Source organism: Neolamprologus multifasciatus, chromosome 14 (assembly GCF_963576455.1).
Source record: "Neolamprologus multifasciatus chromosome 14, fNeoMul1.2, whole genome shotgun sequence".
Classification (NCBI taxonomy): domain Eukaryota; kingdom Metazoa; phylum Chordata; class Actinopteri; order Cichliformes; family Cichlidae; genus Neolamprologus; species Neolamprologus multifasciatus.
The window spans coordinates 3258811-3273240 of record NC_140452.1 but is presented as its reverse complement, the minus strand read 5'-3'; the positions used below and the strand labels follow the sequence as shown (position 1 = coordinate 3273240).

The 14430-nt window shown below is 41.8% G+C and overlaps 1 protein-coding gene across 2 annotated transcripts; it reads right to left on the bottom strand.

The window, feature by feature from the left end:
- Positions 1-4903: 4903 nt before the first annotated feature.
- Positions 4904-10999, bottom strand: LOC146503261 (ras-related protein ORAB-1-like). Of its 2 annotated transcripts, XM_085130859.1 has the most exons (6): positions 9763-10999; positions 8196-8268; positions 8027-8122; positions 7803-7898; positions 7576-7707; positions 4904-5452 (listed from the first exon to the last, which is right to left on the bottom strand). In XM_085130859.1, exons 1-6 carry the CDS (start codon positions 9774-9776, stop codon positions 5225-5227), a joined length of 639 nt encoding a protein of 212 aa, XP_084986985.1. In that variant the 5' UTR covers positions 9777-10999; the 3' UTR covers positions 4904-5224. The 2 variants fall into 2 exon arrangements, with proteins under 2 accessions (XP_084986985.1, XP_084986984.1); XM_085130858.1 differs by having other exon boundaries at positions 8196-10999.
- Between the last annotated feature and the right edge of the window lie 3431 nt (positions 11000-14430).

The window sequence follows — 14430 nt, the reverse complement described above, 5'->3', positions numbered from 1 at the left end:
ACGCCTCTCTCTGTCTCTGCTAGCAAAGTTGACCCAGACAACAAAGTAAAGCTAGTTTTCGGCTACAGCCCGACACAAATCTGACATATTAGCCAGAGGTCCCTTTACTACGGTTCGGAGCCACGGACCTTCAGTAACAGTAATAAATCACAGCAATAGTACATTCAAGTAGTTGTAAACAGCATGATAATATATTAAGTAATCCAAAGTATTCAGAATACGTTACAGAATACATTTTAGGGCATGTATTCTGTATTCTGTAATGGAATACATTTTAAAAGTAACCTTCCCAACACTGTAAATAAGTTATAATAAATGCATAAATGAGTCTTTATATAGGTCATCATTCTATTAGTAGAAGAGTAAGTGTATATAAAATGCTGAACATTTGAATTACATCATTGAAAAAATAAAGATGATCACGCCACACAACAATAGAACAAGAATCTCTTCACAGGCTCTGTTAAGCGCTGAAATCGTTGTTTTTCAGAGCAGCTGTTTAAACAGCAGAGCACAGTTTAAAATGCAGGTTAAAATAAACGAGCCTTTTCTAACATGCTCTCTTTGTCTCACCCGTCACTGTGTGTGGGCGGGGCTACCTGAGCTGATCTGCAGTTCAAGCTCAGCATATCAAAAAACAAACAAAAATCATTCATTACATCAGACACTGCTCTCCTGTTCCTCTGTTCATCGTTTGACTTCACTATTCTTGAATACACAGCACCTCCCGGCATGCCCTTCAGCAGTTTAACTTTTTAACTGTCAAGTTATTAGTGTTAGAAATATTTATATCCCACAGATTGTTGGCTGCTATGATGTTTGCCCTCTTGATGAGCATTACCTGTGGATCATTCATTGTTGTTTATTAATACCGTATATAGTAACTTATACAAACAAAAAATCCACTAAACAGATGAACCAGTGTGGGTCTATATAGCAGTTGTCTATAGAGTTGTCTAAGGAGCTTGGAACAAAAAGTGACGACAACATTGTCATCACTTTTGTAGCAGGTTTATCAGAGAAACTCAGGAGAGTCTTCTCCAAGTACGACATCCCAGTGTACATCAGACCCAACCGCACACTCAGACACAAACTGGTTGATCCCAAAGACAAAACTCCCAAACACAAACTGAACAATGTAGTATACATTGGCTTGCAAAAGTATTCGGCCCCCTTGAACTTTCCCACATTTTGTCACATTACAGCCACAAACATAAATCAGTTTTATTGGAATTCCACGTGAAAGACCAACACAAAGTGGTGCACACGTGAGAAGAGGAATGAAAATCAGACATGATTCCAAACATTTTTTACAAATAAATAACTGCAAAGTGGGGTGTGTGTAATTATTCAGCCCCCTGAGTCAATACTTTCTAGAACCAGCTTTTGCTGCAGTTCCAGCTGCCAGTCTTTTAGGGTTTGTCTCTGCCAGCTTTGCACATCTACAGACTGAAATCTTTGCCCATTCTTCTTTGTAAAACAGCTCCAGCTCAGTCAGATTAGATGGACAGCGTTTGTGAACAGCAGTTTTCAGATCTTGCCACAGATTCTCGATTGGATTTAGATCTGGACTTTGACTGGGCCATTCTAACACATGGATATGTTTTGTTTTAAACCACTCCATTGTTGCCCTGGCTTTATGTTCAGGGTTGTTGTCCTGCTGGAAGGTGAACCTCCGCCCCAGTCTCAAGTCTTTTGCAGACTCCAAGAGGTTTTCTTCCAAGATTGTCCTGTATTTGGCTCCATGCATCTTCCCATCAACTCTGACCAGCTTCCCTGTCCGTGCTGAAGAGAAGCACCCCCAGAGCATGATGCTGCCACCACCATATTTCACAATGGGGATGGTGTGTTCAGAGTGATGTGCAGTGTTAGTTTTCCGCCACACATAGCGTTTTGCATTTGCATCTGACCAGAGCAGCTTCTTCACATGTTTGCTGTGTCCCCCACATGGCTTGTGGCAAAGTGCAAACGGGACTTCTTATGGTTTTCTGTTACCAATGGCTTTCTTTTTGCCACTCTTCCATAAAGGCCAACTTTGTGCAGCACACGACTAATAGTTGTCCTATGGACAGATTCTCCCACCTGAGCTGTAGATCTCTGCAATCAAATTAAGATTAATTTTGGAACATTCACGTGTGGCAGAAGGGCAAAAGAGAATGGGAGGAAGATATAAAATGAGAGGTTCATTAAGGGTGTAGATGAGTGGGGCAAGAGAGAAGTAAGAGGGAGAGGGGAAAAGAAAAAAGAAAAAGAATATGAAACGATGGAAAAGCAGCAAGAGGCCGGGGATGAGGACGGGGTGGAGGAACAGAGGTAGGCTAAGGTTAGACAAGTGGAAAGATGAAAGATGAAAGAGACACTCAGAGGTAGGGAGAGATGCAGGGGAGGAGGGGCGAACATAAAACGTAAGAGATCATGAATGAGACTGATGCTGTCAACCTCTGTAGTGAACAAATACAGAGCAACACTGACATCTAGTGGAAGGAAAAATAACTACTTACCAGTTTCTGTCCTGCCCCCTCATCCTGTTTCCATTTGCCTGTCTGAGGCAGTCCAGCTGTTGTAGTTTTTGTAGTTTTTCATAAAATAAACTGCTTTTATATCCTCATATCAAACCTGAGGACAGTGCAGAACTCACTGCTGACTGTAGGGAAAGGATCGGACTGACGCACGTGCTTGTATATCAGCTGTGTAGTCACTATGGTTTCATTATTGTTGTGTATCCTCTACTCCAGAGTATTTTGGTATATTCTCCCTAACATTTGTACGGCTATGATACTCTGTCTGCACCACAGATTGTTTTATGCAGCTTGACCAAATTTCTCAAACTAATTTTCACATAAGAAATTTGTTCTTAAAGGAACTAATCTTTGAAATACTTTGACATTTTTAATTGGGAAGATAGAGGACTGACTTTTTGTTGCTGTTTTGAAATCCCACAATGTCCCTTTGTCTCTCCCATGTCTTCATCTTGCACACCATATTCACAAAAGTGTCCACATTCCTTAAACTTTGAATTCAGCATTTTCTTGTCTCATTGTATCAGGGGTATAAAATCCAGCACCTAGCCATGCAGTCTGCTTTCATAAACGATGTAAAAGGATGAATTTCACTGACTCAAGAGTGCTGATCTCCATCGACAGTAAGTGATATTAGTTCAAAGTGGAAGTTAGCCACAAAGTGACGGATCATGCAAGGCTACAAAGTGGGGGTCGCTAAGTTCTGATGTGTAAACTGTGCTAAGTGCTGGTAACTTATGCACTATGTGCAGAGTTTTAAACCTTCTCCAGCATTAACATCAGCACGCAAACTGTGCACAGGGAGCTGGTGTCCGTTCCATGGCTCACACTGTAGGCATAATGTGTAGGTAGCTAGGTAGTTAGGGGTAGGTACTCAGTACCATATAGTGTAGACGAAGCTCACACATTTAAAGCATGGTCTTATTTCCCATCTGTTTTACATTTCAAGAACAAAGTTTATTTAAATTGTATTTGAGTAGCTGAAGTTGCTGAGTTCTCAGTCTCTCAGCTGCTTTCATGAGCTTCTTGTTGCTAAAACAACGTCCAGTTGATTACAAAGAAGTCGGCCTTCAGTGAGTCATTGTGACGCTGCGATAATACTGTTGTCACAGCAAAGACAGGAAATTAATTCATGTTGAAATGACACTAATATAACATATTTAAGGTTGCCTGGCCTTCATGAGGGATATTTGTCAGGCCAATATCTCCTGAGGATGTCCAGTGATTTTCAGATTTTAGATAGTGAGTTAAAGTTCTTCAAGAATCTTTTAGGTTTTAAAAGGTTTAATAATCTAGTAAGTCAAATGCCAGATGAGTTAACATTTACCATATGAACATTTTATATAAAATCAGACATTTCTGCATGTTTGAAAGTTCTAAAACAACAAGTGTGACAGATTGTGATAAAAATAAAACCTGATAATCAGCTTACTGCTATTCTGAATTTACAGACTGTTCCTTATTGTCCAGACCTCCATGTCTGTATTTGGATCCAAATTAAGAAGTCTTGCCCCAAAAACTGGCGCCGACATCACACAATGCAACTTGAATGGAAGCTGACTTTTAAAAATTTGAGGGGAGAAAAAAAGGATGTTAATGATATTTGTGCATTTTCATGTTCAGTGGTTGATTTCCTGTCTCAGTCAAACCACCAAGATTAGTTCATTTAAACCAAGAAACAATCATCTTCTAACTTTAATCACGCAGATCAGGATCAGGCTTTCTTTTAATATCATCTTAAGAATTTCAGTATCTCTTTACATTTTCAGCAAAAAAAGACCAACTTCAGATATCTTTATTGACATAAACAAACACCAAGCAAAACAGGAACTGGTTAATAAGTCTGAGGCATTTATAGAAACTTAAATCATACAGTCAGGTTGCTTATATCAGATAATTAAAGACTGTGTGGCTGCTAATTAACATTCAACTATTGCTATTCACGAGAGCGGTCCTCTCTGTATTTCCAAATCATGTCACCTACACTTGAATAGGCCCCGCCCTGCTTGTTCCTTTGGCTGAGTGCTCTGAGTTCTGCATGTTTGGTCCTAGTTTATTATAATGTGCTATAGTTTTCTTTTTATTTAGTTTTACTTCCATTTCTCGTTGTTTAATACGGAGCCCCGCAGGGGACATGGGAGAAAAAAAAATTAAGACGCACTTTTGCGAGATCTCGCAAAACTAACTCAGGATCTCGCAAAACAAACTCGGGATCTCGCAAAACAAACTTGGGATCTCGCAAACGTTTTAGCCGCATTCTTCGGACGCTGGCTCGAAGCCGACCAGGAGGTCGAGGCACGATGTGCTGGGAAAGCGGTGTTCCTCCCGGCCGGTTAGCTCGAAGCTAACGGGAAGAATTTGGCTAAAACTTGAGATCCCGAGTTTGTTTTGCGAGATCTCGCAAAAGTCCGTCTTAATTTTTTTTCTCCCATGTCCCCTGCGGGGCTCCGTAGTTTAAAATAAATGAACATAATTGTAAAAGGAAAAAAAGTCAACCTCTATCTCATTCAAAAGTACCAAGCTCAAAAATATATCATAGTCAAGTCAAAAATGTGTTTTTCTTCCAAAGTCATAAATGTCAAAAATATGCCAGTACGTGTGCCTGTAACACACAGTTAATGAGTCCTTAAACCAGACCGCTGGGTCTTTTTCAAATGACACATCTGTCTCATCAAGTAATAAATATTTGTGCTTATGTCTCCACCTCAGCAGCAGTTATTGGCCTCCTGCGTCTGTTTTTCCCCTCCCAGCCACAGGGGGGCGCTGTTGATCTTGGCGGTCCTGGCCTCTGCTGACTCGCCCTCCATGCCCCCTCCTTCACTGGCCAGACGTTTGTGGATCTCAGAGGCCATGGTAAGGAACGCCCTCTCCACGTTATCAGAGCTCTTCGCGCTAGTCTCCAAGAACGGGATCTTCAGGGACGAAGCCAGGTCCTGTGGACGGGGTCGAGTCTTATTAAAAGCAGCAAGTGTGTAAACACCACCGTTTAAAAGCGTTTAATGCAACAACTGTAATTCTAAAATTCTATCCCAGAGTAAAGTATTACATGTCATTTGTACTCCTGGATTAAGAGTGAACTGAGTAGTCATCCTGAAAAAGAACCCTAATCAGACTTTTGAATTATTGATGAGTCAACATTTAAATATTGCAGTTAGTTCACAAGTTTACATCTGGTACTTTTCAAAGGAATTTAGACATGAAAGCTACAAAGTCGATGAACGCCCGGCCAGATTTGGCACTGAGAACACTGTTTGTCAAAGCTCCTTGTGTATGTGCAAGATGCCCACTGGTCCGAAGAAGCCCCTGTCAATGACCTGACTACTAATCACAACAGCAGTCTCCTCAAGGTGCTTTTTATTGTAAGGTAAAGACCGTAGGGATGAAGGACAAACTTCCTTTTAACAAGAAGCAACCTCTGGCACACCTGAGGGTGTGGGGATGAAGACAGGACAAAAGACAAAGCCAGAGATTAATAATAACTAATGATTAAATGCAGAGTGATGTGTAAACACAGTGAAGAAGAAACACCGAGTGCATCATGGGAAACCTCCGGCCTATTAAGTGTAACTAAGGGAGGATTCAGGGTCACCTGATCCAGCCCTAACTACTTGATGAAAAAGGAAAGTTTTCAACTTAATCCTGAAAGTAGAGAAGATTTCTGTTTCCCAAATCCAAACTGGGAGCTGGTTACACAGAAGATGGGCCTGAACGCTGAAGGCTCTGCCTGCAATTCTACTTTTAAATATATGAGCTTGCAATCTCCTATCCTTTCAAACGGTTGCTTCTTAGTCCAAGTCTAGATTTGGAACAGGTTACTAACACGCTGAAGTCCCTCTGACTGACTCACAGTCAGTTGCTCCCCTCAAATCGACTCTTTAGAGTCCGTAGAGTCAGTAAGAGAGGGCCAGTCTGTATCAGTTTGTAATTGAACTGGGTTAAGGTGGCAAATATATGCAATATGTTTGTAATAATATGGTGATTACATGTGATAAATTAGTGAAAATCACTAATCTGTTGCTGTACATGGACAGATTAACAAATTACCTACTTAAACTGAAAGTTGAGTCTGAACCTCATAGATCTGATAAATGGACTGCTTCTTATAAAGAACTTTCCTACTCTAACTGTGCACACTTTATACAACTTGCCTCATTCATACAAGCATTTTTTCCAAAGTTAACGCTTTCTAGCTAACAGCCACACACATTTATGCTCCATTGGATGCATCGGAGAGACTCCATCAGAGGTAATACCTTGCCCGTAGATATTTGGCATGAAAACTGGAGCATGCCAAATATCTTTGGGGCCAATCTTCTGATTAGCAGATGAGCTGCTCTACCGCTACTGCGACACCAAGATTAAGAAAGGAGTCTCAAGAATTCCTCCACAGATTGTATGACAGTTACTGCGGCACCGCAATCTAACTCCAAATGACTTAGGTGCTAGACAGTCCCACTTTTAGATAGAAGTATACCCAGAAAATACCCACTTTGAAACCAGCTGAGTTCTCCCAGATGAATTGTGCATATTGGTGCAGACTCAGTCAGAGGGACTTCAGCGTGTCAGTAACCTGTTTGCATTTATAAATGAGGTGGGAATTTTTTGCTAACCTTCAGCAGTCTGCTTGAGAGTGATTGCAGGTTGAGTGCCAAACATCTGGTCGCAGCAACTGTTTGCAATCATTCGCTGAATGTGAAAAATCTCCACACAGTCACAGGACAACCACCCATTCTTACTAGTCGCAGTGAGGTCGTCATCCGGTTTTAGTGTTACTGAAACATTAGGCATGATTGTCGATCTTCCTAACTCGACTACTTGCTTCCAGCCTCCAGTGCTGCCACAGTACGTGTGTCTAAGCACAAAGCCAGACACTTCGTCTGATGCTAAAACCTTCTGATAGAGATCCCAGTATGTGATGATGTCAAAATACCAGTGTGCTCATGTTATTTCCCATTTTAAGCTTCCACTTAGTTTTATGATGTTTAGTAAAACCACAGGTGTGAAGTTATTAATAAGTATTTGAAGTTAAGCCTCTTCGCTGCACGTAGCCTGTTACCTGAGCAGTGGCAGCATCCACCACTTTCTTACTAACGAGGTCAGACTTATTTCCCACCAGCAGCCTGGAGACGTTCTCACAGGCGTAACGATCTATTTCATCCAGCCACTGCTTCACATTGTTAAAGGATTCCTGAGGAGAGAGAGAGAAAGCGAAGCAGCAGGAGGTCTGGAGTTCATGTTCAAATGCTTTTCTTTTTAGCTGATGATGAAGACATACACACTGACCTGCTCAGTGACATCATACACAATGATGATGCCGTGAGCGCCTCTGTAGTAGCTGGAGGTGATGGTTCGAAACCTCTCTTGACCTGCCGTGTCCCACTGAAGGAGAATACGCGCACACGTAAAATAGCACTGAGGCTAACATTACACCGTTTTTTAAAGACTTTCATGCTTTGAAAAACAACTTAATGTTGTTTCCTCACAAAACCGCTTCGCCGTTTCCTTACAATCTGCAGCTTGACAGTCTTCCCATCCATGTCAATGGTCCTGATCTTGAAGTCGACCCCTATGGTAGAGATGTAGCTTTCGGTGTAGGTGTCATCCTGCAGCAAGCAGTTAAGTGTTAAAAAGGGAAAGTGAGCGTGTCTTTGTGTGCACACGTGTGCACAGTCTTACCGCAAAGCGCAGCAGCAGGCATGACTTTCCAACTCCAGAGTCACCGATGAGAAGAAGCTTGAACAAGTAATCACTGGGAAGAAAGGAAGACATGCATTAAACTAGCGTCACTAAAGCAATAAATTAAATAAATGTCCTATAACGGAATGAACCACTGCAGAGGATGTAAATGATGTCATGCCATAAAAAGCTGCATAATTTAAATGTTGAAAGCCAGCTAGCAAATAACACACATCAAATACAGCTCTGAATGCTGACATGAACAGAGGATGGCACACTTGCAATCAGATTTTATTACACCTATAACAAAAATCTGGGTTGATCTGATATTTTGAATGTTTTATGCTCTAAATTTGGAAGATTTTGGTTTTTTGCTTTCATATGAACTAAATATCGAGTGCACGGCGTGAAGGTTGCAAAATCAGTCGTGCTGTTTGCTTGTAAGACTTGCAGTTTTTCACTCAGTGCAAGCACCAAAGTAACCGTGGAAAAACTTACAGGTGAAAAAATTAACAAGACACAAAAAAGGGCAAAAAGGGTGCTTGAAGTGCTTGAACCACAAATCAAATGAAAGAGTGAACCTTGGACAGATGTTAGCTCATCAGGGATGGTTTATCACAGTCACTAGTTTTAGATACTGAAACAATGTTTCACCAGTGATGTCATTTTGTGTAATCACAGGTAACAACGTGGTCGTCACCAAGAAACTCCTTTTTTTAAATGACTTTTACCCATTAAAGATACAAATTAATGAATAAGAAGCAAGCTTTCTGATAGACCGTGAATAAAACCATCCACACTACACAGTTTTCCATTCAGTTTTATTTTCACGTAAGAATTTGGAGCTACAGCTTAAACCGTGCCCTCCTGGAACCAGGTTGTTGATATTATTACAACAAAACCATCTGCTGTTTCTCAAAGCTGGCAGTAAAGCAGCTGCCTGGTAATACTAGATGGATGCAAATTATTGTGTTGTTTTTCTGAATGAGTAGCATTAAACCAAAGTGGTTAGCTGCTGCATTACATAGTTTATGGACACATAAGTCACAGACGCAAACTCGAACCTGGGATCAAATGTCTTTCTGTGTATGGTTTCTTCTGTAGCACTCTTGTCTGCGAGAAGTTACAATTTGTCTTTGTTCTGTTGAGCACCACTAAACAATACCCATCTGCCACAGAGGCCTAGTGAGCCATTGCAGATTACCTACAACTGAATGCCTCCAATTATCTACTCTTTTTGCTTTTTTTCTACAAATTGATAGAAACATGCAGCAAATCTATGAACGGACCAAAAACATTAATTCATCAAAACTTACAATTTACTAATAACTCAAATTAGACACATAAAACTGGCTTGTATGTCTCTTTAGACTGACATACGTCTGATACGACTCATCTCTAGTTACAAAACAAAGGTTAAAAACAAGGGTCGGGCATGTTACGCATGCTTAAATTTTCTCCTAACTTTCCACGTCAGCAGCCAGCGTTAAAGACCAGGTGTCGTTTTATTACAAGCTGATCATTTCATCTCGGTAATGCACTGCGCAGAGAAAGAAACAACACTTACTATTCAGGATTCATGATCAACGAGGTCGGCCCAGTTGACGCAACAAAAACAGAAACACCGGAAACTGAATCCCGAGTCTGAAAACAGACAGATAATCTCTGATGCTGCGTCTGTTTCTGTCCCTTTGGAGGGCGAATGGCAGAATAAGCCAGAACTGCCTGCCTCAAAAGCTGACTGATGAGCTGACTGGTTCAGATGCATTATTTATTAATAAAGCCCAGTTCAGGTTACACTGAGGACAGCACCTAAAACCAAGGTACACACACACACACACACATACTTGTTTTCGTATCTTAGTGAGGACATCTAATTGACATAAGGCTTTCCCTCGCCGCTTTCTCTAACCATCAAAAATGAATGCCTAATCCTAACCCTGAGCCTAAACCTAACCTTAACCTAACAGTAACCCTGACACTAAAACCACATTTTGAGTGTGAATGCCTTCAAACTTTTGTCCCCACAAGTGACTGTTGGTCCCCACAAGTATAGTAGCATTCCAATTTTCTGTCCTCACAAAGATGTCTAAACATGCACACACACACACACAGACATAAATACATCTACACAGTCCTGTAGCAAATTTTTACCCACTTTTAAGCCTCAACGTTCAGCTGGTTTCTTTGCTGTTTCCACTGTGCTGTGTTGCGGTGGTGAGCTGCATGAAACTGTGCCTCTGCTCTGCACTCACTTTGAATCAAAGTGACAGTGACTCCTGTACCAGCTGCAGCTCTGTGCTTGTCAAACAAACATGAAGTTCTACTGAAACCAACCAAAAGCAGCCAAAAGCAACATGGCAGCTGTCCTCACAGGCACAGAGATGCTTTACAGGGTTCCTTTCTGTTAAGGAGTCTTTGCTAATGTAGTCCATCCATCCATCTTCTTCCACTTATCCAATTCAGAGTTGTGGGGGTGCCTGTGCCTATCCCAGCTGTCAGAGGGCAAGAGGGAGGGTAAACCCTGAACAGAATTACCAATTAACCTCATCCCATGCATGTCTTGGACTGTGGGAGGAAGCCAGAGCACCCGGAGAGAAACCACACAGACTTGGTGAGAACATGCAGACTCCACACAGAAAGGCAACAGACCTTTTTCCTGTGAGGCAACAGTGCTAACCACAACATCTTTATACTGTCCAAGACAACAGTTCAAACTAATTTGTTATCAGAGAACAACCACAATGCTTCTTAGCTTAGATATTAAATATATATGGGTTGGCCATGACTCACATGATACAGTGGGTTGTCCTCTAATTCTCCTCCAAACTCCTGACTGTCAGGAGTCATTTCATCTCACTCCCGAGGCGTAACATGCCGACGTTTTGTCACGTCCCGCGGCGTTCCTGGTGAACGCAAAAGGAGACCTTCAGCGTTCTTAGGGTACGCGGCAGGTTATGGGCGAAATCCAGTGCAATGACGCTCCCGCGGTACTAGACGTTCCAGCCCTGTATTCCAGCCCTAAACCTAACCTTATCCCTAGCCCTAACCATAACCTTTTTCCTGAGCTTAACCAGGACTTTAATGATGTTAAATAGCGTGTTTCTAAGAGATTTGAAGAAAAAGAGCGAACATGTGTAGATTGAGTCCATACGGTTCTCAGATTTCCTCATTTTTCTGAGGTCGTCAATATGTCAAAACGTAAACGGTCGTCAAAACGTAATATGTTGACGATTTGTCACCTAGCGTAAAATGTTACGCTTTGGGAGTGAGAACATGTTGCCTTTGTGACATGTATGTGATGGCAGAGGGTGCACTTTTGCCAAAAAGGAAAAAAGGGCCTAAAATGTGTGAGGTGTGACCAGTTTTCTTTCCCCATGTGGCACACAGGGGAATGGAGTCTGCTTCAGACACATGCTCACTCCTGGAAACACACGATGTTATTACATGTGCCCGGCTGAACCTGTGCAGGGCAGCTCTCTCATTTTTCTTCCAGCTGGGGGAATTTTTCCTGTTCCAGCCCACTTTTCAACCAATCAACATCATCCATGCTGCGCTGGGTTTTTTGGAGGACTACACACCACCGTGGGTTCATTACTCTCTGCACAGACAAATACTGACAGACACAAACTCAGTACCATAAAGGTGCTGATCTGCCTAATCTGTCACCATTTGCATGCCATGCTCATGAATATGAATGAGAGATGTAAGCACTTTGTAAAACCAGTAGAGTTAAAATACAAAAAGAGGCGAAAGTTTAGAGGATTAAACTGTTTTCTATAATGTTTTATAAATTGAACTTTCACATAATGCTCAATAGATCCATAAATGTCTTTGTGCTAGTCTTTCAGCTCCTGCTTTCCTTTTTTCTTGTTCTCATTTCATCGCCCCTCTCCTGTTGGTTTCTTCTCTACTTTTATTTCTGCTCATCGTCAGTTTTTATCCTTTTCTTTCCCTAACTATCTCTAATTCTCTTTCCTTTCATCATGCCTATTCTTTTCTTACAGTCCTCTTTGCAATAACAATAATATAACTTATTATTGTCTACCGCCAAGAAACCCAAAGTCGATTTACACACGAGTAGCACTTCACTGTTTTTCATTTCCCCCTCCTCTTTTCATTTCCTTCCGCTGTGCCTTATGTCTTCTCTTCACTCTGTCTTCTCTAATCTTTGTTTTTTGTTACAACCTTCAACAGAATAGATACATTTGGTTTCCCCTTGTGCTTTTGTTCTTTGGTGAATGTCTTAATGGCAAACACGGGCCTGCTGTTGTTTGCTATAGCAGGAGCATCTAAAGAGGTTCAGAGTACTTTAGAAGATGTGTCTGTGTCTGCCTGTCTGTATGTGGACAGATATATCAACATGATAGCATCACAACGCTGCAAGACAGCAGTCATGAAACTTTACAGATTTGTAACTGACATGAGTGTTTTTCTTCTGGTCACCTTACCTCCTCTCTTCTCTCCTCTCTCGTCCTTATCTCCTCGTCTCTCCTTTCCTCTCCTCTCTTGTCTTGTCCTGTTTTTTTGGTGAAAGTGATATAGTGTGTGACCCCCTGGTCACGGGAGCGAGCAGAGAGCCAGGGATATGCGATGGGTAAGCAGCTGTGATGGGGTCAAGGGTCAGCAGCCCTGACGACGGCCTGTTGCCGGGGCAGAGGCGGTGGCGCGGTGGTTGCTACGGCAGCACCAGGCTTTGTGGTGCTCCCGATGGAGCACCGAGGTGGGAAAACTGGGGGAAGGGTCCAAGAGAAAAAGAAGAAATAAAGAGAGAAAGAAAATAACAAAGAAGGAGGGTTAGAAAGCAAGGGGAAGGGTGGGAACGCGAGACAAGTAAGAAGAAGAAAGGGAAATCTTTGAAAACAAAGTGATGGAGAGGAGAGGCGAAACTTTGGGTGGGGGTGCAAAACAAACTGTGTTTACTCGTGTTTTTAGTATATGAAAGCTAGTCTGGGATCTCTATCCTGCACTCAAAATCAGCGCTAATGTAAAACTTTCATTTTACACAACAAAACTAAAATTCACCCTGAAATATTATGTCTGGCAGAGCTAAAGTTACAACTCCTACAGAAGATGTGACAACAAGAATGTTGTCACATCTCATCGCTGGAGTCAAAGCCAAAACGTCACCAAACCAAGAAATGAAGAGACCGCCACAAAGGTTTACTTATTAAAATCCCAGCCTGTGCTTTCACCTGTGGCACATGTTAAAAGCCAACATGGCTGGATTCTTATTCTCAGGGTGTTAAATGCTGCTGTTTGGTAAAACAAGAAGGTTCATGATAATTTAATGGCCTTGCAATTCTTCCATCAATCAGGAAACTACTAAAGCGAGTCAAACTTACCTCAAGCTTGAGTCTAAATCTTTATGCTGAGTTTGCATTATAGTTTGTGCAAGCAGTGACCGCAGTATCGAACACAACCAGGGCTTAATATCGACTCGCGGCAGTGACGCCAAGGACACCTTTTTCAAAGTTTCTGTGACAGCAGCAGCTTCTAACAGAAGGGCACTATTTAAACTCTGTGATAAGAACATGTTGGCAGTTAACCTGCCACTGTTACTTTGTGCCATTTCTGAAATCTGTGTAAGAATTACAAATCTTATAAGAGGGAAAACCCACCAGGAGTGTTTTTTGCTTTGTATGTTCATTTTCTCAGCTGTTGAGTTACAAACATGAACAGAAAGAGTACTGATAGCTGTCTGGAACAACTGACGTGGTCAACGTGCAGATTGACGTGCAAAAAACTCCCAAAATGAGTGCGTGTGGGTGTATGTGTCTTGGGCCAGAAGAGCCACACATGAAGAGTGTGTGAGGTTGTGTGTATGATGTGTGCAGGTCAGTGGATGGAGTTAAACCGATCATTGTTCCCATCAGCATGCGTCCCAGGAGACCCGAGGGAGCGGGGATAAATAGCTGCTTTTTACTATTCACCCTTATTTTACCACAATCCCTTACTCCTGCATATGTGTGTGTGTGTGTGTGTGTGTGTGTGTGTGTTTTAGCCCTGAGGCCAATTAGGCAATATAATTAACCTCACTCGAAACTGAAGAGTGAACCAAAGCCTCATTATGGCAACAGAGCATGACGGGGGCTGTCTATGCAGTGTTGTCCATATACAGTACATTTGCACTGATCTGATAAACTGCTAAAAGAAACAACCCTTACTACTAAAATGTATTCCATTACAGATTACAGATTACATGCCCCAAAATGTATTCTGTAACGTATTCCGT

Excerpts from the sequence above, each read along its gene's own strand:
- LOC146503261 (XM_085130858.1), bottom strand. The coding sequence starts at position 8,288 with ATGTCTTCCTTTCTTCCCAGTGATTACTTGTTCAAGCTTCTTCTCATC. Across the intron at positions 7,899-8,026 it reads AGACTGTCAAGCTGCAGATT|TGGGACACGGCAGGTCAAGA; the intron begins GTAAGGAAACGG and ends ATTCTCCTTCAG. Across the intron at positions 7,708-7,802 it reads TGTATGATGTCACTGAGCAG|GAATCCTTTAACAATGTGAA; the intron begins GTCAGTGTGTAT and ends CTCTCTCCTCAG.